The sequence below is a fragment of the Ranitomeya imitator genome, chromosome 6 (assembly GCF_032444005.1).
Source record: "Ranitomeya imitator isolate aRanImi1 chromosome 6, aRanImi1.pri, whole genome shotgun sequence".
Taxonomy (NCBI): Eukaryota; Metazoa; Chordata; class Amphibia; order Anura; family Dendrobatidae; genus Ranitomeya; species Ranitomeya imitator.
The window spans coordinates 481,005,882-481,030,129 of NC_091287.1; the positions used below are offsets into that span (position 1 = coordinate 481,005,882).

Consider the following 24,248-nt stretch of genomic DNA (forward strand, 5'->3'; position numbering starts at 1 on the left):
GAGATCGAGGGTCACATGCTCAGATGCTGCAGCGGTTCCAATTGGTCCTTTATTGGAAGGTCCTATACGTGCTGCAGCTATTTAAGACTCGCATGGCTGCACGGCCATGCGCTAGTGTACATTTGTTAATGTGTGTGTGTTGTGAGTGAAAGTCGTTCATTAAAATCTCCTCCCTCTTGGATGACTGTTCACGGAAGGTGGGTGATTGCTATCTAGTGCCCGACTTAGCTACCAGCACGTTACACACCTTACAGCGTCTAATTGCTGTGACCGCCAGTGCGGCGCTGTGCGCTTTCACAGTGCTTTCCTGACCCAAGCCTGGGTGGTGTCCGCCAGTGCGGCACCGCATGCACTCTCATGCTTCTTTTATTATTACTTTGGTTACACTGACACCCCATTAGCGGTGTCGAGCGCAAGTAGTCTAGTCGGACTCAGATCCCAAGTCTTGGGACTGAGCTTGGTGACTCCTCGCTTGCGCTCTTGTGTGCGGTACCGCAGCCCTGTGACTTAAGGGTTCGTTTCCTTCACACAGTGTGAAGTTAACCCGTGTGTGTATTTACATTGTACCGCCATATAGTCCGTCATTACTTGGCAGCAGGTTCCATCTCTGCACGGTGGACCCCGGGCTGCGAATGCACCTTAATCTATCTTATTATTTGGTGCGTTCTGCTATCCCTAACAGGGGTCGCCCTGGAATTGGAGCTGTTTGCACTGAAGTCCGACCATATTGGAATTGACTATGCCAGTTCTTGACTACATCATATGATGAGGAATCATCACCAAAACCTCTTTCATCTCATTGAATGACTCCTTTTGTGAGCGGCCTTTCAAGTAAAGGAACTTGATGACTGCTCTGTATTCCACTGGGTCCATTATCAAACCTCACACCATTTCAGCACCTGTAAAATCAAGACCATGATCAGTTCTGAGTTGCAAATTGGCACATAACATACAGAGACTTACATCATTACACGTGCAGTTTCAGAGTCCTGTGATAAATAGAAGTGGGTCAGGGGAAATCTTTAATGAACAACCCTCGTAAATGTATAAAAATGGACCAGTCACTTTTTTAGGATTTTGAAACCTAAAATGGGTAAAAGAAATTACAAAAAAACAAAAGCACAGCAAGTCTTTTGACTTGCTATTCAGATTGTCAATGTTTTTTTTTTTATTATTGCTTTCTCAGACAGTTTCCAGGCAGAATCTGCCTGAAAAGAAATAAAAGACATTTGCACATAACCGTAAAGGATGGTTGGGTTTTCATGGTGGATTTAATGGGACTGTCAGCACAGAACGACTGTTCAAATCATGTATAGGCGCTCGATGCTTCACGACGGGGCAAATCATTTATATCCAACTTCCCACGTACTTGTTTTCCCTCTATATCCACCCTTCTCTGGCTCTATGAAGCCAGAGCTGCCAATCAAATAAGGGGAGGGAGGATAGACGGAAAACAAGATTGTGGGAAGGTGTATATGACCGAGCCAAATTTTTGAAATCTGACCAGTGTCACTTTATGTGGTAATAACTCTGCAACGCTTCAACAAATCCCAGTGATTTTGAGATTGTTTTTTCGTGACACATTATACTTTATGATAATGGTAAATTTTGTTCAACATTTTTTGTGTTTATTTATAAAAAATATCAAAAATTTGAGAAAAATATTAAAAAATTAGCAATTTTCTAAATTTGAATGATTATCCCTTTAATCCAGATGGTCATACCACAGCAAACCATTAATAAATAACATTTCCCACATGTCTGCTTTACATCAGCACCATTTGTAAAATATTATTTTATTTTGTTAGCAGTTTAGGAGGTTTAAAAATGTAGCAGCAATTTTTCATTTTTTCAAAGAAATTTACAAAATTTATTTTTTTAGGGACTTATCCATGTTTGAAGTGACTTTAGGGGTCCCATATATTGGGAAACCCACAAACGTGATACCATTTTAAAAACAGCACCCCTAAACATATTGAAAACTGCTGTCAGGTAGTTTATTAACCCTTCAGGTGCTTTACAGGAATTAATGCAAAGTGGCATGACAGAAATGAAAATGTGTATTTTTACCACCTAAATGTCTCTAACTTCTGAACAGATTACTACAGCCGCCAGACTCTAAGGCCGCTATTTGGCCATGAATTGCCATGGCAAACATCAGGACAACAAAATCATGATATGAGGGTACCAATTGGGACAAAGAAGAAGCCCCCACGCTCTGTTAACCATTTATAATGATGTAGTCACTATTGACAGCAGCATCTAAGGGGTTAAACAGATTTGGATGGTGCAAATACTGATCGTGGCTGATACAGCAAGTTGTCAGCTATAGTGTACAACCAACAGATGCTGGATTGTTATCTGTATGGGGAGGCTATTCTCTTATATCTCAGGTCAGTTAAAAGACGTATTGGCGGTCATTAAGGGGTTAAATTGGCCACGCTATGAAGCCCGGAGCTGAAGGGCTAAGTTTGAACAGTCATTCTATGCTTTTCCATTTACAGAAACCCCAATCCCTTGACTGCAGTTTTTATTCTTATAATAAAAGCAAGCAAACTGTGCTTTATTCCCCTCCCGGGGTGCAGTCCTGAGTCTCCGCTGCTGCTCTCCATGTCGGTTTTTATCAGCAGTGCTGATGTCAGTTTGCTTTCACCTCAGTGAGCTCAGAAGCTCTGAGCAAATTGTGCATACTGTGTCAGAGCCGCTGTTGAAGTGATGTCAACTACTGCAGACAATAACAGACATCGGGAACAGCAGCATAGACCCGGGGAGAGTGAGTAAAGCACATATTGTTTGGATTTTAAAACAAACTGAACTTTACGACAAGGGTTTCCTGAAAATTGAAGATCTCTTTAGTGTAAGACTATTAAAGGTAAAGTGTACTGGTAATCTATATATATAATTGTCTAAGGGTTTTTTCGTCTGTCTGTCTGTCTGTCCTGGAAATCCCGCGTCTCTGATTATTACTGATAATAATCTTTATTTTTATATTGCACTAACATATTCCGCAGCGCTTTACAGTTTGCACACATTATCATCACTGTTCCCGATGGGGCTCACAATCTAAATTCCCTATCAGCATGTCTTTGGAATGTGGGAGGAAACCAGAGTACCCGGAGGAAACCCACACAAATACAGGGAGAGCAGATGTTGTCCTTGGTGGGATTTGAACCCAGGACTTCAGCGCTACAGGGCTGCCGTGCTATCCACTGAGCCACCGTGCTGCCCATGTACAGCACATTGATGATATACAGATGGCATCCTTGTGCTTTATACGGACCCACAGGCTTGTATCGGCCCTTTTTATCCTTGCTGCTGGTAAAAAACGGACATGTGTTCATGTGGTTTGCACAGACACATGCACAGCAGCATAGATTATAATAGGTACATGTGGTATCCGTGAAAAATAAACAAAAATGAATGCCACATTGATTTGAGGCACACGGACATGTGGAGGAGACACTAATACAGTATTTTCTTACCTTTTCAATTTCCTCAAAAAAGGCATCAATGAAGTCCCTCCTGCTTGCAGGATCCCAGGTTTCCCTGTGTTTCTGGATGATCGCTCGTAAAAAGTCTAGGTAAATGCGCTGGATAGTGAAAAGTTTCTGATGCGGCCCAGGCACCTTCATCAGCCAGGGGAAGATTTTATACAGCTAAAGGGAAAACATTTTATGAGGATCTTACCCTTCATGAGATCCACTTGCAAAAGATTCAATAGAGTGGAGAGTTCAGTGCTTGATTAATACAAAAGGAGCGCATTTTATACAACAATATATCAATACAAAGGGAAGGAACCACAGAACAAAGATTAAGAATAGTGGGACAAGAGATTAAGGTTAAAATACCTTAAATAGTGAGGGTAAAGTGAAGCACTACAATCAAACGAGGTGCCAACACGGACAAAAAATAAATAGCGCCAAATTACAGTAAATGGCTACAATTATTATAAAGAATATTAAAAATAACACATATTAAAACCAAATACCACAGGTTTTTTTTGTATCAAAAATTAGATATGAATTTTGCACATACAAATAATAATAATAAAAAAATAAAAATGTGGGATCCTAATTTTTTAAATTATGACCTTATTTTGATAATTATACTATTTTTAGGCAATCAGCCACTTGCCATCTATCTACTGTATATAATTGTCTAAGGGGTACTTCCGTCTGTCTGTCTGTAACGGAAATCCCGCATCGCTGATTGGTACAGGCACAGTCCGGCCGCGAATTCACCCTTCCCTACTTCCATCCAGTCAGTGCCCCCTCCCTACTCCCCAGTCAGTGCCCCCATAGCGGTTTAGCAGTCCATTAAACAGACTGCGTTACACCACGGCATAACGAAGTGTAACGCAGTCTGTTAACGCCGCTATTAACCCTGTGTGACCAACTTTGTGACCTGCATAGGCAGCATCAATAGTAAAAAGATCTAATGTTAAATGTAATAAAAAAATAAAAAATCATTATATTCTCACCTTATGGCGCCTTTCCCGATCCTTGCGACGCTCTGCTCCCAAGAATCCATTGCGTCAATGACCGGAGATGACGTACGGTTTTGCAAGATTAGCGCTCTCACGACACCACTACATCATCACCTGTGGAATTGCCGCAATGCATTCTTGGGACCGGAGAGTCGCGAGGAGCATCGGTAACTCCTGGGCTGGATCCGGGGGCCGACGGAAGGTGAGTATATAACTATTTTTTATTTTAATGGTGCCCACATTGCAAAATACTACGTGGGCTGTGTTATATACTGCGTGGCCTGTGTTATATACTACGCTGGCTGTGTTATATACTGCATGGGCTGTTATATACTACGTGGGCTGTGTTATTTACTGCATGGGCTGTGTTATATACTGCGTGGCCTGTGCTATGTACTACGTCTCTGTGCTATATACTATGTGGGCTGTGCTATATACTACGTGGCTGTGTTATATACTGCATGGGCTGTGTTATATACTACGTCTCTGTGCTATATACTATGTGGGCTGTGCTGTATACTACGTGGCCTGTGTTATACACTACTTGGGCTGTGTTATATACTACATGGGCTGTGTTATATACTGCATGGGCTGTGTTATATACTGCGTGCCCTGTGTTATATACTAGGTCACTGTGCTATATACTATGTGGGCTGTGCTATATACTACGTGGCCTGTGTTATACACTACGTGGGCTGGGTTATATACTACATGGCTGTGCTATATACTATGTGGCTGGGCAATATACTATGTGGCTGGGCAATATACTACATGGCTGTGCTATATACTATGTGGCCTGTGTTATATATTACGTGGGCTGTGTTATATACTGTGTGGGCTGTGCTATATACTACTATACATATTCTAGAATACCCAATGCGTTACAATCGTGCCACCATCTAGTATACTATAAAAACCTACTCAAATAGGAATGGTATTGTCCTTAATAGGGTCATGCTACATAAAAATTGTGCATAATTGGGTTGTCTTCTGGCATGTCTTCCTAGACACAAGAGGCATCTTAGTATTTAATGGTTAGAAAATATATATATTTTTGTAAATTAGTGAGAATTTTAACATATACTAATAAAACTGTAGTATTTTAAATCATTAAATCTCTTTGTAAATGGCTATCTTTGTATGTTCTTGCATGTATCTGCCTTTAGGCCATACTAATTGATTTTGTTAAGTACATGTATGATACCACAATAACTGGACTGTTTTTTTTAATGACTTTAAATGTTGGACACTTGTAGTTGAAATCTACCAGGAAATAATTGTGAAGGCAACTAGAGATGAGCAAATTTGTTTGAAAAATAAATTTGGCACGAATACGGCACATTAGGATTCATGATTGGAAACACGAAATTTTTTTTATAAAATCGGGAAAAATTGGTAACATTTGATAAAAAGTGCGGGAAAATATTTGTGTTGCCACAAAAGTATTTTCAGCACTTTAGCTATGATAATGGTGTGTCATGAGCATGGGGAATGTGTTTGATGAGGGTAGGGCATTTGCAGAGCTCAGAGATGTAGCGTGCTTGTAAACAGTACTTTTTTTTCTAACTTTATGTGTGCATATTGTGGCTAGCCAATCAGGAAGCAGGAAACATCCACATTGTCTTGACACAATTGCTTGTGCCATTGGCTGCTGAAATCACATGTCCTTCTCCATATAAAGTTCGGACATCTTGTTTTATCAGCATTTTGACACTAACAGTGCAGTGAGGCTGCTCCTGACTCTGGCTCTACTAGCAGAAAGATTTTAGCTAGTTAGCTAGGCGGTTGTTTCTTAGTCAGATAGGTTAGCTAGGTAGTGTCCTATGTGGCTTCCAGCTATTTTTTTGTTTGGCCATTACTGCAGTCCACAGACAAAGCCAGCAGGGCACATGTAATACAAATGTGTTGTGCACTGTTTCTATTGTACTCCATGCATGCGTATACCATTCTAAATCTTATTTTTTCACTAGCAAAATGTGAAACAGCATGCTGTATCCCACCTTGTCATTTAGTGTTGTGGTGACATTGTTTTGTGATTTGAGCTGTTGTGCATGAAAAAATATTTTTGGAGGGCAGTTGCTAGCCTGATTCACCATGCTATATCTCACCTTGTTATTTAGTAGTGGTGAAATTCCACAATCTGCATAGCTCATGCACATTAAAAAAAATATTATTTTTTTCTGTTGCTAAATGTGATACAGCCCGCCGTATTCCCTGTTGTAATTTTATGCCAGTGATATGAAGGTGTCTGCAGACCTGCATTTTTTTTCTGTTGCTGAATGTGATACTGCCCACTGTATCCCACGTTGTCATTTTGTGGTGGTGATATGAAGCTATTTACAGACCTCATGCACAAAAAATTATAATCTTTCTTTTCTGTTCCTTAACCCCTTTCCGATCTGTGACACAGTGTATGCGTCATGAAAGTCTATGCCAATCTGACCTGTGACGCATATGCTGCGTCACAGAATGATCGCATTCCTGCAGGTCGGGTGAAAGGGTTAACTCAAATTTCACCCAACATACAGGAACAGGGGGAGTGGTATTTCAGCTCAGTCAGTCTTTTTTCCCCTCCATTATGTCCTCCGCTGCAATCATCTCCCCTCCTCTCCCTCCATCCTGTCCGCCCCCCCCCCCGCGCGCTGTCCGATCCCCCCCATACCTTTGGAGTCCCGGGGTTCCTCCCAGTGTCTGTCTGGCTTCTAGGATGGGCGCTGCCATCTTCCAAAATGGCGGGCGTATGCGCAGTGCGCCCGCCGAATCTACCGACCGGCAGATTCGTTCATTCATTTTGCTCACTGTGATAGATCCTATCACAGTGATTTAAATAAAAAAATAGTAAATAAACCCCTCTCTTTATCACCCCCATAGGTGGGGAACATAATAAAATATATTCATTTTTATTTTTCCATTAGGGTTAGGGTTAGAATTAGGGTTAGGGTTGCAATTAGGGTTAGAGTTACAAATAGGGTTAGGGTTAGGGTTGCAGTTAGGGTTAGAATTAGGGTTGCGGTTAGGGTTAGAAATAAGGTTAGGATTAGGGTTGCAATTAGGGTTAGAATTAGGGTTAGGGCTAGGGTTAGGATTATGCTATGTGCACACGGTGCAGATTTGGCTGCGGATCCGCAGCGTATTGGCCGCTGCAGATTCGTAGCAGTTTTATATCACATTTACAGTACCACGTAAACCTATGGAAAACCAAATCCGCTGTGCCCATGGTGCGGAAAATACCGCATGGAAACACAGCTTTGTATTTTAAAAAAGGCACACAAATCCACAATGTGGGCATATAGCCTATGGGTTAGGGTTGGAATTAGGGTTGGGGTTGGAATTAGGGTTAAGATTAGGGTTAGGGGCGTGTTGGGGTTAGGGTTAGGCTTGTGGTTAGGGTTATGGTTAGGGTTGGGATTAGGGTTAGGGGTGTGTTGGGGTTAGGGTTGTGGTTAGGGTTGGGATTAGGATTAGGGGTTTGTTGGGGTTAGGGTTGTGATTAGGGTCATGGTTAGAGTTGGGATTAGGGTTAGGGGTGTGTTGGGGTTAGTGTTGGAGTTAGAATTGAGGGGTTTCCACTGTTTATGCACATCAGGGGGTCTCCAAATACGACATGGTGCCACCATTGATTCCAGCCAATCTTGCATTCAAAAAGTCAAATGGTGCCCTCCCTCCTTCCAAGCCCCGACATGTGCCCAAACAGTGGTTTACCCCCACATATGGGGTACCAGCATACTCAAGACAAACTGGACAACAACATTTGGGTCCAATTTCTCCTGTTACCCTTGTGAAAATAATAAATTGTGGGCTAAAAAATTATTTTTGAGGAAAGAAAAATAATTTTTAATTTTCACGGCTCTGCATTATAAGCTTCTGTGAAGCACTTGGGGGTTCAAAGTGCTCACCACACATCTAGATAAGTTCATTGGGGTGTCTAGTTTCCAAAATGGGGTCACTTGTGGGGGGTTTCTACTGTTTAGGCACATCAGGGGCTCTGCAAACGCAACGTGATGCCCGCAGACCATTTCATCAAAGTCTGCATTTCAAAACATCACTACCTCCCTTCTGAGCCCCGACGTGTGCCCAAACAGTGGTTCACACCTGATTGCCCTTAACTGGGGATATATTCACATGCAGGAGTCTGCTATAGACTCAGTCTGCTGCAAATCATCTTTTAACTTCCATCTTTTAAATTACATCTTTTTAATTATGATTCTGAATTAGACTGAATTCTAGAATGCACTTGGCTACTCATCACTACTACAATATTATCATCATCTGCACCATCTAATCGAGCTGTTCTCCTCTTCCCACAGGTATGCACTGACTTTACCCAGCTCTCCCTGGCTTCTGAATGTCTCTGTATACTGCATTGATTTTCCATGGTATGCACTGACTTTACCCAGCTCTCCCTGGCTTCTGAATGTCTCTGTATACTGCATTGATTTTCCATGGTATGCACTGACTTTACCCAGCTCTCCCTGGCTTCTGAATGTCTCTGTATATTGCACTGGCTTTCTATGCTTCCCCTGGATCTGAGTGTCTTGGTGCAGCACATATAATCCTTTTAGTATGCTTTCTTACCTATCAGCTTGTTTTCCATGACCTGTTTTCATGTATCTCATTGTGTGATCCTGGCATCTCTTTGAGTGGTCAGTCTTACCCCTCCCTCACTTTATGACCTTTGCTTAACTCTCTATATCTGGTCTCCCATACCCAGCCACCCCCTCATTCACACCTGATTGCCCTTAACTGGGGATATATTCACATGCAGGAGTCTGCTATAGACTCAGTCTGCTGCAAATCATCTTTTAACTTCCATCTTTTAAATTACATCTTTTTAATTATGATTCTGAATTAGACTGAATTGGACTGGAATTGACTGGAAGGTAACAGACTACTAACCACTACAATGTTTCGGTTTCTTTTCTCTTTCACCCCCATACTACTTTCCTTCTTACAATCTCCTGCAATCCCTCCTCCTAGTAAGGAACTAGTCATTTCTTCCTCCATACTCCCCAGCCATCTCACCTTCTCCTCAGAACTGTTCCTCCACATACAATCCTTTTTATCCAGACACACACGGCCGCATCATGTCCTATCCTGCTCCCACCTTCTAATGATCTGTCTGTTACTCTTCATTGCTGGTGACATATCCCCAAATCCCGGCCCTCCCCAATTCATCCCCACACTCGTTTCTAACCCCCTGCCACGATCCTCCGCACGTTTTCCCAACCACGACAACCTCATACCCATTCATCCAGCCCCCACTCCCCAGCTCCCCCTACTTGGAGCACTATGGAACGCACGCTCCATCTGCAACAAACTGACATTTATCCATGACCTCTTCATCACCAACAAACTCTCCTTCCTCGGCCTCGCTGAAACCTGGCTCACCCCCTCTGACTCGGCCTCTCCAGCTGCGCTCTCCTATGGCGGATTCCACCTCTCTCACACCCCTCGCCCCAGCAACAAACGCGGTGGAGGAGTTGGCTTGCTCCTGTCCGACACCTGCTCCTTCACTCCAATCCCGCTACCACCCTCCGCTACTCTTCCCTCGTTTGAGGTGCACTCTGTCTGCATCTATTCCCCCTCCAACCTCCAGCTGGTTGTCATCTACCGCCCCCCAGAACTAGCCATCTCCACCTTTCTCGACCACTTCACCACCTGGCTACTTCATTTCCTCTCTGTTGACATCCCCACTATCATCATGGGTGATTTCAATGTCCCCATTGACACTTTCACCTCAGCTACCTCTAAACTTTTATCACTGACTGCCTCCTTTGGCCTCACTCAATGGTCCTCTGAGGCCACTCACAAAGATGGCCACACGCTGGACCTCATCTTCACCCGCCTCTGCTCCCTTACTAATCTCACTAACACACCCCTCCCCCTGTCTGACCACAACCTACTGACATTCTCGTCCCTCTCCTCTCCTAGTGTGCAACCCCCACTCCACAAACTCACTCACCCTCGCAGAAATCTCAAACATCTGAACTTACAATCACTCTCTGAGTCCCTTCTCCCTCTCACAGACATAGCCTCCCTTCATGACACAGATGCTGCTGCCACTTTTTATAACACCACAATAACAACAACACTCGATTCGGCCGCCCCACTCATGCATAGTAAAACTCGTACAATTAACAGGCAGCCCTGGCTGACCAGCCTGACCAAAGAATTGAGACGGGCTTCCAGGATTTCTGAGCGGAGATGGAAGCGATCCCACTCTGCCGACCACTTCACTGCATACAAGCAGTCCCTCGTCAGCTTCAAGTCTGCGCTCACTGCCGCAAAACAAACTTACTTCTCATCCCTCATATCCTCCCTGTCCCACAACCCTAAACAGCTTTTCAACACTTTCAATTCTCTACTCCGTCCCCCCGCACCTCCTCCCTCCCCCCTCATTTCTGCTGATGACTTCGCCTCTTTCTTTTAAACAGAAGATCGATACGATCAGAGAAAGCTTTGGCCCACAGCGCTCACTGCCCCTCTTAGCTGCTCAACCCTGCTCCTCCAAAACCAGCTTCTCCACCATGGCAGAAGATCAGCTCTCCACCCTCCTGTCAAGATCACACCTCACCACCTGCACGCTTGACCCGCTCCCATCCCACCTCATCCCTAACCTTTCCACGGTCTTCATCCCAACCCTAACGCACCTCTTCAACCTCTCACTCACAACAGGTGTCTTTCCCTCATCCTTCAAGCATGCCAAGATCACACCCATCCTAAAAAGCCCTCCCTCGACCCATCCTCTGTGTCTAGCTATCGCCCAATATCTCTTCTCCCTTATGCCTCCAAATTGCTGGAGCAACACGTCCATCTTGAACTGTCCTCCCACTTCTCCTCCTGCTCCCTCTTTGATCGGTTAAAATCAGGCTTCCGTTCCCATCACTCAACTGAAACTGCCCTAACTAAAGTCACCAATGACCTACTAACTGCCAGGAGCAAGCGACACTACTCTGTCCTCCTTCTCCTGGACTTGTCTTCTGCCTTTGACACTGTTGACCACTCCCTTTTGCTACAAATCCTCTCATCCCTTGGCATCACAGACTTGGCCCTTTCCTGGATCTCGTCATATCTAACAGACCGAACATTCAGTGTCTCCCTCCCCCACACCACCTCCTCACTTCGCCCCTTGTCAGTCGGTGTTCCTCAAGGCTCTGTTCTAGGACCCCTACTCTTCTCCATCTATACTTTTGGCCTGGGACAGCTCATAGAATCCCACGGTATGCAGTACCATCTCTACGCTGACGACACGCAGATCTACCTCTCCGGACCTGACCTCTCCTCCTTGCTTACCAAAATCCCGCACTGTCTGTCTGCCATTTCAGCCTTCTTTTCTGCTCGCTTTCTACAACTGAACATGGACAAAACAGAATTCATCATCTTTCCCCCATCTCACTCTACCCCTCCACCAGACCTATCCATCAATGTCAATGGCTGCTCACTATCCCCAGTCCCACTCGCCCGGTGCCTCGGGGTGATCCTCGACTCTGCCCTCTCTTTCAAGCCACATATCCAAGCCCTTGCCTCCTCCTGTCGTCTCAAACTCAAAAATATTTCTCGGATCCGTGCTTTCCTTGACCGCAACACTGCAAAAACGCTAGTGCATGCCCTTATCATCTCCCGCCTCGACTACTGCAACCTCCTACTCTCTGGACTCCCCTCTAGCACTCTGGCACCACTCCAATCCATCCTACACTCTGCTGCCCGACTAATCCACCTGTCCCCCCGCTATTCCCCAGCCTCTCCCCTGTGTCAAGCCCTTCACTGGCTTCCTATCGCCCAGAGACTCCAGTTCAAAACCCTCACACTGACATACAAAGCCATCCACAACCTGTCTCCTCCATACATCTGTGACATGGTCTCCCGGTACCTACCTACACGCGACCTCCGATCCTCCCAAGACCTCCTTCTCTACTCCCCTCTCATCTCTTCTTCCCATAACCGCATCCAAGACTTCTCCCGTGCTTCCCCCATACTCTGGAACTCTCTACCCCAACACATCAGACTTGCGCCTACCATAGAAACCTTCAAAAAGAACCTGACGACTCATCTCTTCCGACAAGCCTACAGCCTGCAGTGATCCTCAACCTACTGAACAGTCGCACAGCCAGCTCTTCCCCCTCCTAGTGTATCCTCACCCACCCCCTGCAGACTGTGAGCCCTCGCGGGCAGGGTCCTCCCTCCTTATGTACTCGTGTGCCTTGTTATCTGCTCATGTTTAATGTATTTGTCTATATTTGCCCCGTATTCACATGTAAAGCGCCATGGAATAAATGGCGCTATAAAAATGTATAATAATAATAATAATACCCCCACATATGGGGTATCAGCGTACTCAGAACAAACTGGACAACAACTTCTGGGGTCCAATTTCTCCCGTTACCCTTGTGAAAATAAAAAATTGCTGGCTAAAAAAATCATTTTTGAGGAAAGAATTTTTTTTTTATTTTCACGGCTCTGCGTTATAAACTTCTGTGAAGCACTTGGGGATTAAAAGTGCTCACCACACATCTGGATTAGTTCCTTGGGAGGTCTAGTTTCCAAAATCGGGTCACTTGTGGGGGAGCTCCAATGTTTAGGCACATCAGTGGCTCTCCAAACGCGATATGGTGTCCGCTAACGATTGGAGCTAATTTTCCATTCAAAAAGTCAAATGGCGCTCCTTCCCTTCCGAGCCCTGACGTGCGCCCAAACAGTGGTTTACTCCCCCCTTACATATGAGGTATCGGCATACTCAGGAGAAATTGCCCAACAAATTTTAGGATCCATTTTATCCTGTTGCCCATGTGAAAATGAAAAAATTCAGGCTAAAAGAAAACTTTTTTGAAAAAAAAACTTTTTCATTTTTACGTATCAATTTATGAAGCACCTGAGGGTTTAAAGTGCTCACTATGGATCTAGATAAGTTCATTGGGGGTCTAGTTTCCAAAATGGGGTCACTTGTGGGGGAGCTCCAATCTTTAGGCACATCAGTGGCTCTCCAAATGCGACATGGTGTCCTCTAACGATTGGAGCTAATTTTTCATTCAAAAGTCAAATGGCGCTCCTTCCCTTCTGAGCCTTGCCGTGTGCCCAAACAGTGGTTTACCCCAACATGTGAGGTATCGGTGTACTCAGGAGAAATTGCCCAACAAATTTTATTATCCATTTTATCATGTTGCCCATGTGAAAATGAAAAAATTGAGGCGAAAAGAAATTTTTTGTGGAAAAAAAAGTACTTTTTTATTTTTACAGATCAATTTGTGAAGCACCTGGTCATTTAAAGTGCTCACTCTGCATCTAGATAAGTTTCTTGGGGGGGTCTAATTTCCAAAATGGGGTCACTTGTGGGGAAGCTCCAATTTTTAGGCACACAGGGGCTTTCCAAACGCAACATGGTGTTCGCTAATGATTGGAGCCAATTTTTAATTCAAAAAATCAAATGGCGCTCCTTCCCTTCCGAACCCTGCCATGCGCCCAAACAGTGGTTCCCCCCCCACATATGGGAAATCAGCATACTCAGGACAAATTGTACAACAACTCTTGGGGTCCACATTCTCCTTTTACCCTTGGGAAAATAAAAAAATTGTTGCTGAAAGATCATTTTTGTGACTAAAAAGTTAAATGTTCATTTTTTCCTTCCATCTTGCTTCTGCTGCTGTGAAACACCTGAAGGGTTAATAAAATTCTTGAATGTGGTTTTGAGCACCTTGAGGGGTTCAGTTTTTAGACTGGTGCCACTTTTGGGTATTTTCAGCCATACAGACCCCTCAAACTGACTTCAAATGTGAGGTGGTCCCTAAAAAAATGGTTTTGTACATTTTGTTGTAAAAATGAGAAATCGCTGGTAAAATTTTAACACTTATAACTTCCTAGCAAGAAAAAATTTGTTTCCAAAATTGTGCTGATGTAAAGTATACATGTGGGAAATGTAAGTTATTAACTATATTGTAAAGAAGCTGCGGAGACACCATCACGTGTTTCTCGACGCAAGCAGTGAATAGCCAGGCCTTTCCCCAGGAAGGAACAACCACGGGAAGGGCAGCATCCTATGAAGGAAAGCCACCTATGCCAAGCATGGTATCCATCCACAGACAGCTGTTTCGGGGTTTTGCCCCTCATCAGTGTGGAGTAGGAATCTGGCTATTAGGAGCAGTGCCTAGTAAAAAGGCTATAAAGGCACAGATGATTGGCCTCGGGGAGACCAAAACATCCAACACCGCGGAGACACCATCACGTGTTTCTCAACGCAGTGATTCCAGAACACTGCCCCCATCCCTTATGGGAAATATGCAGATGCATGTAAAGAAGCTGCGGAGACACCATCACGTGTTTCTCGACGCAAGCAGTGAATAGCCAGGCCTTTCCCCAGGAAGGAACAACCACGGGAAGGGCAGCATCCTATGAAGGAAAGCCACCTATGCCAAGCATGGTATCCATCCACAGACAGCTGTTTCGGGGTTTTGCCCCTCATCAGTGTGGAGTAGGAATCTGGCTATTAGGAGCAGTGCCTAGTAAAAAGGCTATAAAGGCACAGATGATTGGCCTCGGGGAGACCAAAACATCCAACACCGCGGAGACACCATCACGTGTTTCTCAACGCAGTGATTCCAGAACACTGCCCCCATCCCTTATGGGAAATATGCAGATGCATGTAAAGAAGCTGCGGAGACACCATCACGTGTTTCTCGACGCAAGCAGTGAATAGCCAGGCCTTTCCCCGGGAAGGAACAACCACGGGAAGGGCAGCATCCTATGAAGGAAAGCCTTCATAGGATGCTGCCCTTCCCGTGGTTGTTCCTTCCCGGGGAAAGGCCTGGCTATTCACTGCTTGCGTCGAGAAACACGTGATGGTGTCTCCGCAGCTTCTTTACATGCATCTGCATATTTCCCATAAGGGATGGGGGCAGTGTTCTGGAATCACTGCGTTGAGAAACACGTGATGGTGTCTCCGCGGTGTTGGATGTTTTGGTCTCCCCGAGGCCAATCATCTGTGCCTTTATTAACTATATTGTGTCACATAACTCTCTGGTTTAACAGAATAAAAAATCAAAATTTCAAAATTTTCAAAATTTTCACCAAATTTCCAATTTTTTCACTAATAAATGCAAAAATTATCGACCTAAATTTACTACTATCATGAAGCCCAATAGGTCACGAAAAACAATCTCAGAATCACTAGGATCCGTTGAAGCATTCCTGAGTTATTACCTTGATACATGTCAGAATTGCAAAAAATGGCCAGGTCATTGAGGTCAAGATAGGCTTGGTCATGAAGGGGTTAATCTGATACAGCCCACTATATCCAACCTTGTCATTTAGTGGCGTTGAAATTGTTCTGTGTGCAGAGCTGTTGCACATTAATTTTGTTTTTTCACAAACGTGATGCAGCAGCTGACATCTGAGTTTGAAATTGTTTTGAACCTATCTTCTAGATTATATATATCTTTGGCAAACAATTTCTCACTACAATGTTTTATGCCTAGCTTGAGACACACATCTGTTTCACTTATCTTCTGACAAGCATCAGACACTCTCTGGTAATTGGTGTTGAGTAAATGCGTAATCGTTGTAGGCTGGATCCTGGATCTCGTACTTCCCATAGTGACCCTGTTATTGATTCTGTTGTATGTTCCCATTCCTGCCATCGTCATGGCCCTTTTCCTGATCAGTTCATCTAATAACACGTCAGCCATATTTCTCTGGCAAACCTGCACCTTACCAGCAGCAACTGTGGGAAATAGGGCGTTCCAACGCTACAGATAATATTCTAGATTATACAGAAGGGAAGATCTCATTTGAGATTGTTTGTAGCATCTAGGCAATGTTATTCCGGCCTCATCCATAGGCCCCCCAAAATTTTTTCAGTTACTAATGTTATACAGTAGGGAACATCTCACTTTGAATTTTTTGGATCATATCTTATTTGTTATACAACTCTCATCCATAATGAAACAGTTCTTTCTTCTGTGAGTAATATGATTCATCATATCATATTTCACTTTCTCATTTTGTGCCTCTGAAATTCAGCTGTGTGCAGAGGTGGTGCAGAGTAAAAAAATCTAATTTTTAGCTGCTAATAGTGTGCTCCTATCACACTATCTGAGGAACATGACTGGGAAAAAGTGAAGTCATGGTGGAAGGGGGATTAGGCTTGGTGTTCGAGGTATTTGTGGGGTAGGTGTTAAAGGGACTCTGTCACCTGAATTTGGCGGGACTGGTTTTGGGTCATATGGGCGGAGTTTTCAGGTGTTTGATTCACCCTTTCCTTACCCGCTGGCTGCATGCTGGCTGCAATATTGGATTGAAGTTCATTCTCTGTCCTCCAAAGCAATCTTGCCTTGTGCAGGCGTGTACTATGGAGGACAGAGAATGAACTTCAATCCAATATTGCAGCCAGCATGCAGCCAGCGGGTAAGGAAAGGGTGAATCAAACACCCGAAAACTCCGCCCATATGACCCAAAACCAGTCCCGCCAAATTCAGGTGACAGGTTCCCTTTAATGTTTCTGAAAGCACTAGTGGACCAACAATGTGACATCCTATCCAAAGACAACCTACAACTTCTGTTACCGGATGTTTTAGTTTTTAGGGTGCTGCATTGTTCTCGTGTAATTGCAGTCTATGATATCTTTAGTGGGGCTTCTGTGCCTATTATTGCTGCTGCTGGAGATGTTAACATTAATTTGTGGAAATGTGAACAGTCCTGCTTGGGTGTCGATCCACTGTGTTGGGTGTAGTAGAAGACCTGTCGGTCCCTATTATACTATTTCTGCTGTGGTAAAATTGATGCACCTTTGTTGGTGTCTGCCATTAATTTTTGGAAATGTGAACACTCCTGGTTGGGTATCCATCTGCTGGGTTGGGTGTAGTGGAAGACCTGTTGGTCCTTAATATACTATTTCTACTATGGTGAAATTGATGCCACTTTGGTGTTGTCTGCCAGACTCCTGGTTGGGTCTCCTTCATGTGTCCGTCAGACCTCCACTTCTTGGAGTCAACCACCCGTGTTACTACTATTGTTAGATTTTTCTGACAATAGTAGTCTACAAAACTGATATTTTTGCCACCTGAGCATGAAACAGGTTGAGCTGTTGTATGTGGTATCAGGGCTCCCAGCACAGCAGGTCTACTCCAATTCCTCACCCAACTCGTCTTACTTTGTCTTTCAAAAAGCTGTAAATGCTGGCCCACACCCCGATACCTCATGCATGGCTTATTGCTGCAGCGCCATGCTACAATTTCTACTGTGGGTGAATTGAGGCCACTTTCCTGGTGCTGTGGTCTGCGAATATTCAACTAATAAATCGGCAAATATTGCAAAATTGACGATCGCAATCCGAACTGAACATTGACATATTCCCTCATCTCTAGTGAGAAGTTAATAAATACCGTATTCGACAAATATAATGAATAAATATTTACCCGAGTGATGGGTTTTGTTTCCAGTTGAAACATTTCATTGAGAAGATAAATCATTCTCTGAAATGACGAATCGCTGTATTCAAATCGATTTCCAAACATAATCGAGCAGATGACATTGCTGACGGCATTAGTAATCACCATAAAGGGGTTAAAGGGACGTCCTGAAAACAAACAATCAAAAAAGTACATTAATTGATACTAATAGCTAAAATAAAAGTTTGCCATTTTAGGTACCTTCATTGTCCTGAAATGCAGAGCAGAGGTAGCCGGCTTCTTCTCGTATACGCTCCTCCATAGATTTCTTTCCCATGCCAAAGTTTCTCAAAGTGTATAGGGTAAATCGTCTTTGCTCCTTCCAATGTTGACCGTAGCCAGTGAATGCAATCCCTGGGGAAGAACAGCTGTATATCAGAAGGTGCTGCTGAGCTCTGAAGAGGAGCACGGCACATGACCCTTCTGCAGTACATGATAGGAATGTGCTGAATTTAAATTAATAAAATAATAATCAAAATCATACGTAGATGCCATCATAAAATCCAAGTGAGGGGGTGAGGTGTGAGGTTGGCGGGACATATGGTTCAGGCGCTTGATTCTTCATGTTAATAAGTGTTAAAGCTGTTTTGGGGTATTTGTTCCTCATCATTGCAGAGCAAGGGTTCAAGAAACAGACAGATGTTTCAAGGAATTGCCGCTTATCAGTGAAAAACAGGAATTGGAGCAATATCCCAAAACAGCTGCCTGCAAATGAGTAACTGCCTTGCCCAAAATACCTAATTATGTTAGATAATATAAAAGCTGTGGTGATCAAAAAGCGAACAAGACCATCGGGTGATATCCTCTTAGCTACAAAAGAAAGTAAAAGGAAGGTATTATTTTATACTTATTGTACTGGCATGCATATTCCGTATTTACCTGTTCATGTGTTGCATTTAACTCCTTTCTGATATCAGACGTAATGATCTGTCCATTCGACCTGGGCCTATTTGACTATGGACGGATCATTACATCATATGTTTAATGCGACATTGCGACCGAAGTCGCGGTGATTGCATTAAAATTCAGGCACCATCTTACCTCTGGGTATATGGTGCCGTCAATCTAGGGTGTGATGCCACTCTCCCGCAACCATGATCGCTGTGATTGGCTGTTCTGCTCTCCAATCCTAGGCTGTTGCCTGGCAAAGTCAGCGTCACCAGGGCCAGCTCTAATTGGTGCAATCGTTTTCATCATCGTTCGCACCAATGACAGGGCACAGCAGCGATATGACCGTTCTGTGACCGCGCTCCCGGTCTTCACACTAGCTGAGGATTCCTGCAGAGTGGACACAATGCAGGATCTGCTACTGTGCTGGGCCTTGTGGTGCCACAGAAGCCTGTAACACAACAATCCCTGCTGAGGAAAGATCAACAAAGAACAGAGAAGAAAGAAGATAAGACAGAAGAAAGAAGAGAGGCAACAGGTGTCAGTGTTTTTATCCCTGATCCCTGCCCAATCTCTCTTCATCCACCCCAATCCCCATCCCCTCTTCCTTTTCCCCCTCTTTTTAACCCCTCCAACCCCCTTTGCGCCACCTCAGTGCGCACATTTAGCAACCGCCGAGCTTTATTAGGTGCCGAGATTCTCCTAATGCGCGAGCTGGATCCCAAGCCTTGCCTCTCTGTGGTCTCCCATGCTTCTTCAACCTCAGTGGAGTCTGCTCAGCAGAGACGTTGTGCTGTTCATCTAGTTACTGCTGACTCTCCAGTTACAGCTATAGTAACTAGCAATGGGCAGCAGCGAGCAGACGGTCCTGGGTTTAAATCCAGAAATCACTCCACTAAGCATGCTTGTGAGGCAACCTCTTATTGGTGGTCAGTAGTCAGCTTCTCAGGTCCTGTACTGGCTCCGGATTGGCCGGCGAGCAAGGTCCTGTCTGATAGGCACAATCTATAAAAAGATCTTTGGCATGCCCGTCAGTGCGGTAAGATCATTCATGTTACTTGTGTGTGGAACACTATGGCAGTGTGGACTTGTCTGCATGTGCTCAGGTCAGGCATATAGCCTTTAGAATTCCGGTTTCTCCAGAGAGGAATTTATGCGTGTGCTCAATGCGGGCGTATAGCCTTTTAGAATTCAGGCACCTCCGGAGAGGAGTTCGTGTGAGTGCATACGCTGTGACTGTGTTCACTACCCGTTCCCTTGCCCCTAGGAGGGGAGCGCTCTCCTGTGAAGTAACAAGGGTTTTCACAAAGTGCCATTTCCACTAGCATGGCATCTAGCTGCGCCATGTAGTCCAGAGACAGCTGCATTCTGTTTCTATCCCTCTGTGAAGCCAACAGAGCTGGGTAAATACTTTCTGTTAACACCGGGTGACATCTAACCCTGTGTGCTTTCTAGATCGCTTGCCGCACGCCTCTGCCATTGTTCACTATCTGCGGTTTTATATCTCCGCGTGTTGGTCCCCGGGTTGCGATCACACTTCATCTTTATTTATATTTAGAGCGATCCGCCAACCCTAACATCATCACTGTCCCATTTTGGGGCTAACAATCTAAATTCCCTATCAGTATGTCTTTGTAGTGCGGGAGAAAACCCACACAAACACTGGGAGATCATACAAGCTCTTTGCACATGTTGTCCATCTTGGGATTTTAACCCAGTACCCCTTCGCTGCAAAGCCACCATGCTGTCCATGCAATGAAAACATAGGCCTTTATACTCTTTGCATTTTCTGAGTTGCATACAATGAGGAGCATTATAATGTGTATGGGGACATCGTGGAGGAAATCAATGCGTGAGCATCATTCTGTCTGCGGGCAGAAAAAAGGGAAATGCCTTATGCAGCACGCTTTGGAAAAGGACTAGGTTTACCAAGAGGCTGCTCTCCTTATGCAAGCGATATAACCGCATGTATCCCACACACAGGGAAGGAAGGTGGTTTCCATTGCTGCTGACTAGTGATGAGCGAACGTTCTCGCCACTACTCGTTACTCGCCGAGTATCGGTGTAATCGGTGTAATCGGTGTACTTAACGCGCACCGAGCATTTCCGGGATTATTCGGCGGTAACTGGTGTCTCCACCCAGCATTATTGGCAGACTTTAGAGACCCAATCACGCTGCAGGGATTGTCTGCCAGGCCATGAAATGCCGCAGCCATCTTTGTTGTGGCTTGGCCACACAGCATCATCCCGAGTATGAGAGACCTGGCGCCACCCTGCTCGCCGGATTCAGCGGGAGTAGGGAAAGCTGCTCACGAAATAGGGTCAGAATTGTGCTTTTAATAGTTAGTGTAGGTCTGCAACTGTTAATTCCACAACTCCTGAGAAACCAACAGTCCCTTTTAGGGCTAATTCGTGGGTCCCGAGATTGCAGCGCTAGGTAGGCAGGGCACAACGCATCCACATCAGTGCAAGGCCTGCAGGCACTGTATTTACGTAAATAGCTCCCACTGCATCCTTCCCAAAGCTCCATAACTGTCTGCTGCTGCTTATTTTCTATATACCTAGTTGCAGTTTTCTTTTTTTTTTCTTTTTGCAAAAATTCACTCCCCCAAAACAGTGTACAGTCTGTTATGTCAGACTGAGTCCTGGTGCATCTGTTTAAAAATCATAGTTTGTCAGGCTTACGTAGCATAGTTGTGTGTGCTAGCCCTGTTCTACAATATTTTTTTTTTCATAAATTCACCCAAACCCCCCAACCTCACCAAAAAAAAAAAGATTAATGCAGCCTGTTATGTCAGGCTGAGTCCTGGTGCATCTTTTTTTAAAAAAAAACAAATCATATTTCCTCAGCAGCATAGTTCTGTGTGGTAGCTTTGTGCCACTCTTTTTTTTTTTGGGGGGGGGGGTTATATTCACAAAAAAAACAAAAAAGGCCTCATATATCGTCGTGCTCCAAGTTTGGGCATTTTAGGTAAGTTTTTCACTGTTTTTGCTGTCTGTTACTCTACTTATATACGGCACTATTTTGCAGCCCCCCAAAAAATACAGGCCACATATTTGGCAGCGTTGTATTTCCGTGACAGGCCTCATATATCTGCGTGATCCAAGTTTGGGCATTGTAGGCCGTTTTCCCACTTTTTTTTGCTGTCTGTTACTCTACTTATATACAGCACTATTTTGCATTAAAAAATACAGACCACATATTTGGCAGTGTGGTATTTTCATGACATTCCTCATATATCTGCGTGCTCCAAGTTTTGGCATAGTAGGCTGGTTTTTCACTGTTTTTGCTGTCTCTTTCTCTATTTATATATAGCTCTGTTTTGCATTTAAAAAAATACAGGCCACATATTTGGCAGTGTGGTATTTCCATGACAGGCCTCATATATTTGGGTGCTCCAAGTTTGGGCACTGTAGGCTGGTTTCCCGCTGTTTTTGCTGTCTGTTGCTCTACTTATATACAGTACTATTTTGCAAATACAGGCCACATATTTGGCAATGTTGTATTTCCATGACAGGCCTCATATATTTCTGCGTGCTCCAAGTTTGGGCATTGTAGGCCAGTTTTCCACTGTTTTTTCTATCTGTTACTCTACTTAAATACAGGGCTATTTTGCATTTAAAAAATTCTACAAAATCCTAAACAAAATTTAATACAGTCTGTTATGTCAGGCCGAGGCCTGGTGTTTGTGTTTGAAAAATCGTAGCTTTGCAGGCATACTGATCAGATATAATTTTAGCTCCAAATAAATACATTTGTGTTGAGCTTTAGAAATAGTGCAGTAGTCCATTTAAAATGGGCAAGGCAAGGGGCAAGAGACGGAGAAGTGGACGTGATGCTTATGGTGCATGCAGAGGATGAGGCCGTGGCCAAGGTAAAAGTGGGCCACAACAAAGACCCACATCTTCTCGCTTGACCTTTCTGTCCCAGTCTCTAGGGGACGGCAGCACAACACTATTGAAGCCAGAGCAGTGTGAAACGGTTGTTGGTTGGATAGCGGATAATGCTTTCAGTCACTTAGCCACCACCACCACCACCATGTCATCCACACGGTCAAGTCTGAGTAGCCGTGAGTGTGGCCCGGATATTACTCACCCTGATATTCATACCTCCCACCATGCCCTGAGCCAACTGTTCACACACTTGGACACTCTGAAGAGGTGTTCAGTTTTCCATTTCAAGACTTGGGACTCTCGGCCAGTCAACTTGAAGCGAGGCCAGATGAGATCGCATGTAGCGATGCCCAAAGCTTTGACCAGCCATGGTCACATGAAAGCGATGGTGGGAAAGTGTTACAAGAGGTGGACGATAATGAGACACAATTGCCAGAAAGTCAGGAGGAGGAGCAGGGTGCGGATGTGGAAGATGAGGTTGTGGATGACATAGTGACTGACCCAATCTGGCAGGAGGACATGCAGAGCGAGAGCAGCAGTACACATGGGGAATGAGGCATATCCCCCAACAGGCAGGAAGAAGCAGTGTGGTGGCCACAGACCAAAGAAGTGCTTCCGTTCCCCGTAACAGTAACACCAACATGAGGGAAGTTGCATTCCAACTGTTAGATCTTCCCGTGTATGGTTATTTTTTAAAGACTCTGCCGATAACCCCAAACAGGCCATTTGCAGCACTTGCCATGCCCGAATCAGCAGGGGTAGCAAAACAACCAGCCTGGCCACCACCAGCATGATCAAGCACATGTCAGCAAAGCACCCCACTTTGTGGGCCAAACCCCAGGCTCCTGGAAGACTGTCTGCAGGTGACACCACTGCTTCTTCCACTGTTTTGCATAGAAGGCTAAGCCAATCCCCAGTCTACCGTGCATGTGAAGATGCCTCTAGCCCTGTACCTGTTGTTGCCCACAGTCAAGCAGCACCATCATCAAGCCCGTCCACATCCTTGTCCCAGCACAGCCTTCAGTTGTCTATACCCCAGTCTTTGGAACGCAAGCGGAAATACCCAGCGAATGCCCCACAGGCCACAGTCCTAAATTCTAACATTTCTCTTCTGCTTGCGCTAGAAATGTTGCCTTTCAGGCTCGTTGAGATGGAAGCTTTCCGCAACCTGATGGTGGCGGCCGTCCCAAGGTACTCGGTCCCCAGTCCCCACTATTTCTCCTGGTGTGCCGTAACGGCATTACACCAGCATGTGTCCCACAACATTACCTGTGCCCTCAACAATGCTGTTACAGGGAAAGTCCATCTAACCACGGACACGTGGACAAGTGCTTGTGGTCAGGGACGGTACATCTCACTGATGGCACACTGGGTTAACATAGTTGAAGCCCGGACCCAGTCGGACCTTGGGATGGAACACATCCTCCCCACGCCGAGGATTGCTGGCCCTACGTCAATCAGAGTTTCACCGACAGTCTGCAGCTCCTGCACCTCCTCCTCCTCCTCTTCATCCTCCATCTCTGAAATCAACACATCAGTCAGAA

At 44.7% G+C, this 24,248-nt stretch overlaps 1 protein-coding gene across 1 annotated transcript in view; it reads right to left on the reverse strand.

The window, feature by feature from the left end:
* LOC138642948 (cytochrome P450 2D17-like) overlaps window positions 1-24,248 on the reverse strand; it is an 83,750-nt gene that overhangs the window by 24,501 nt on the left and 35,001 nt on the right. The window contains exons 3-5 of the mRNA XM_069731581.1: window positions 18,124-18,276; window positions 17,890-18,050; window positions 3,483-3,656 (exon numbers count right to left, since the gene is read on the reverse strand). Coding sequence (XP_069587682.1) covers window positions 3,483-3,656; window positions 17,890-18,050; window positions 18,124-18,276 — 488 coding nt within the window. The remainder of the gene's footprint in view (window positions 1-3,482; window positions 3,657-17,889; window positions 18,051-18,123; window positions 18,277-24,248) is intronic.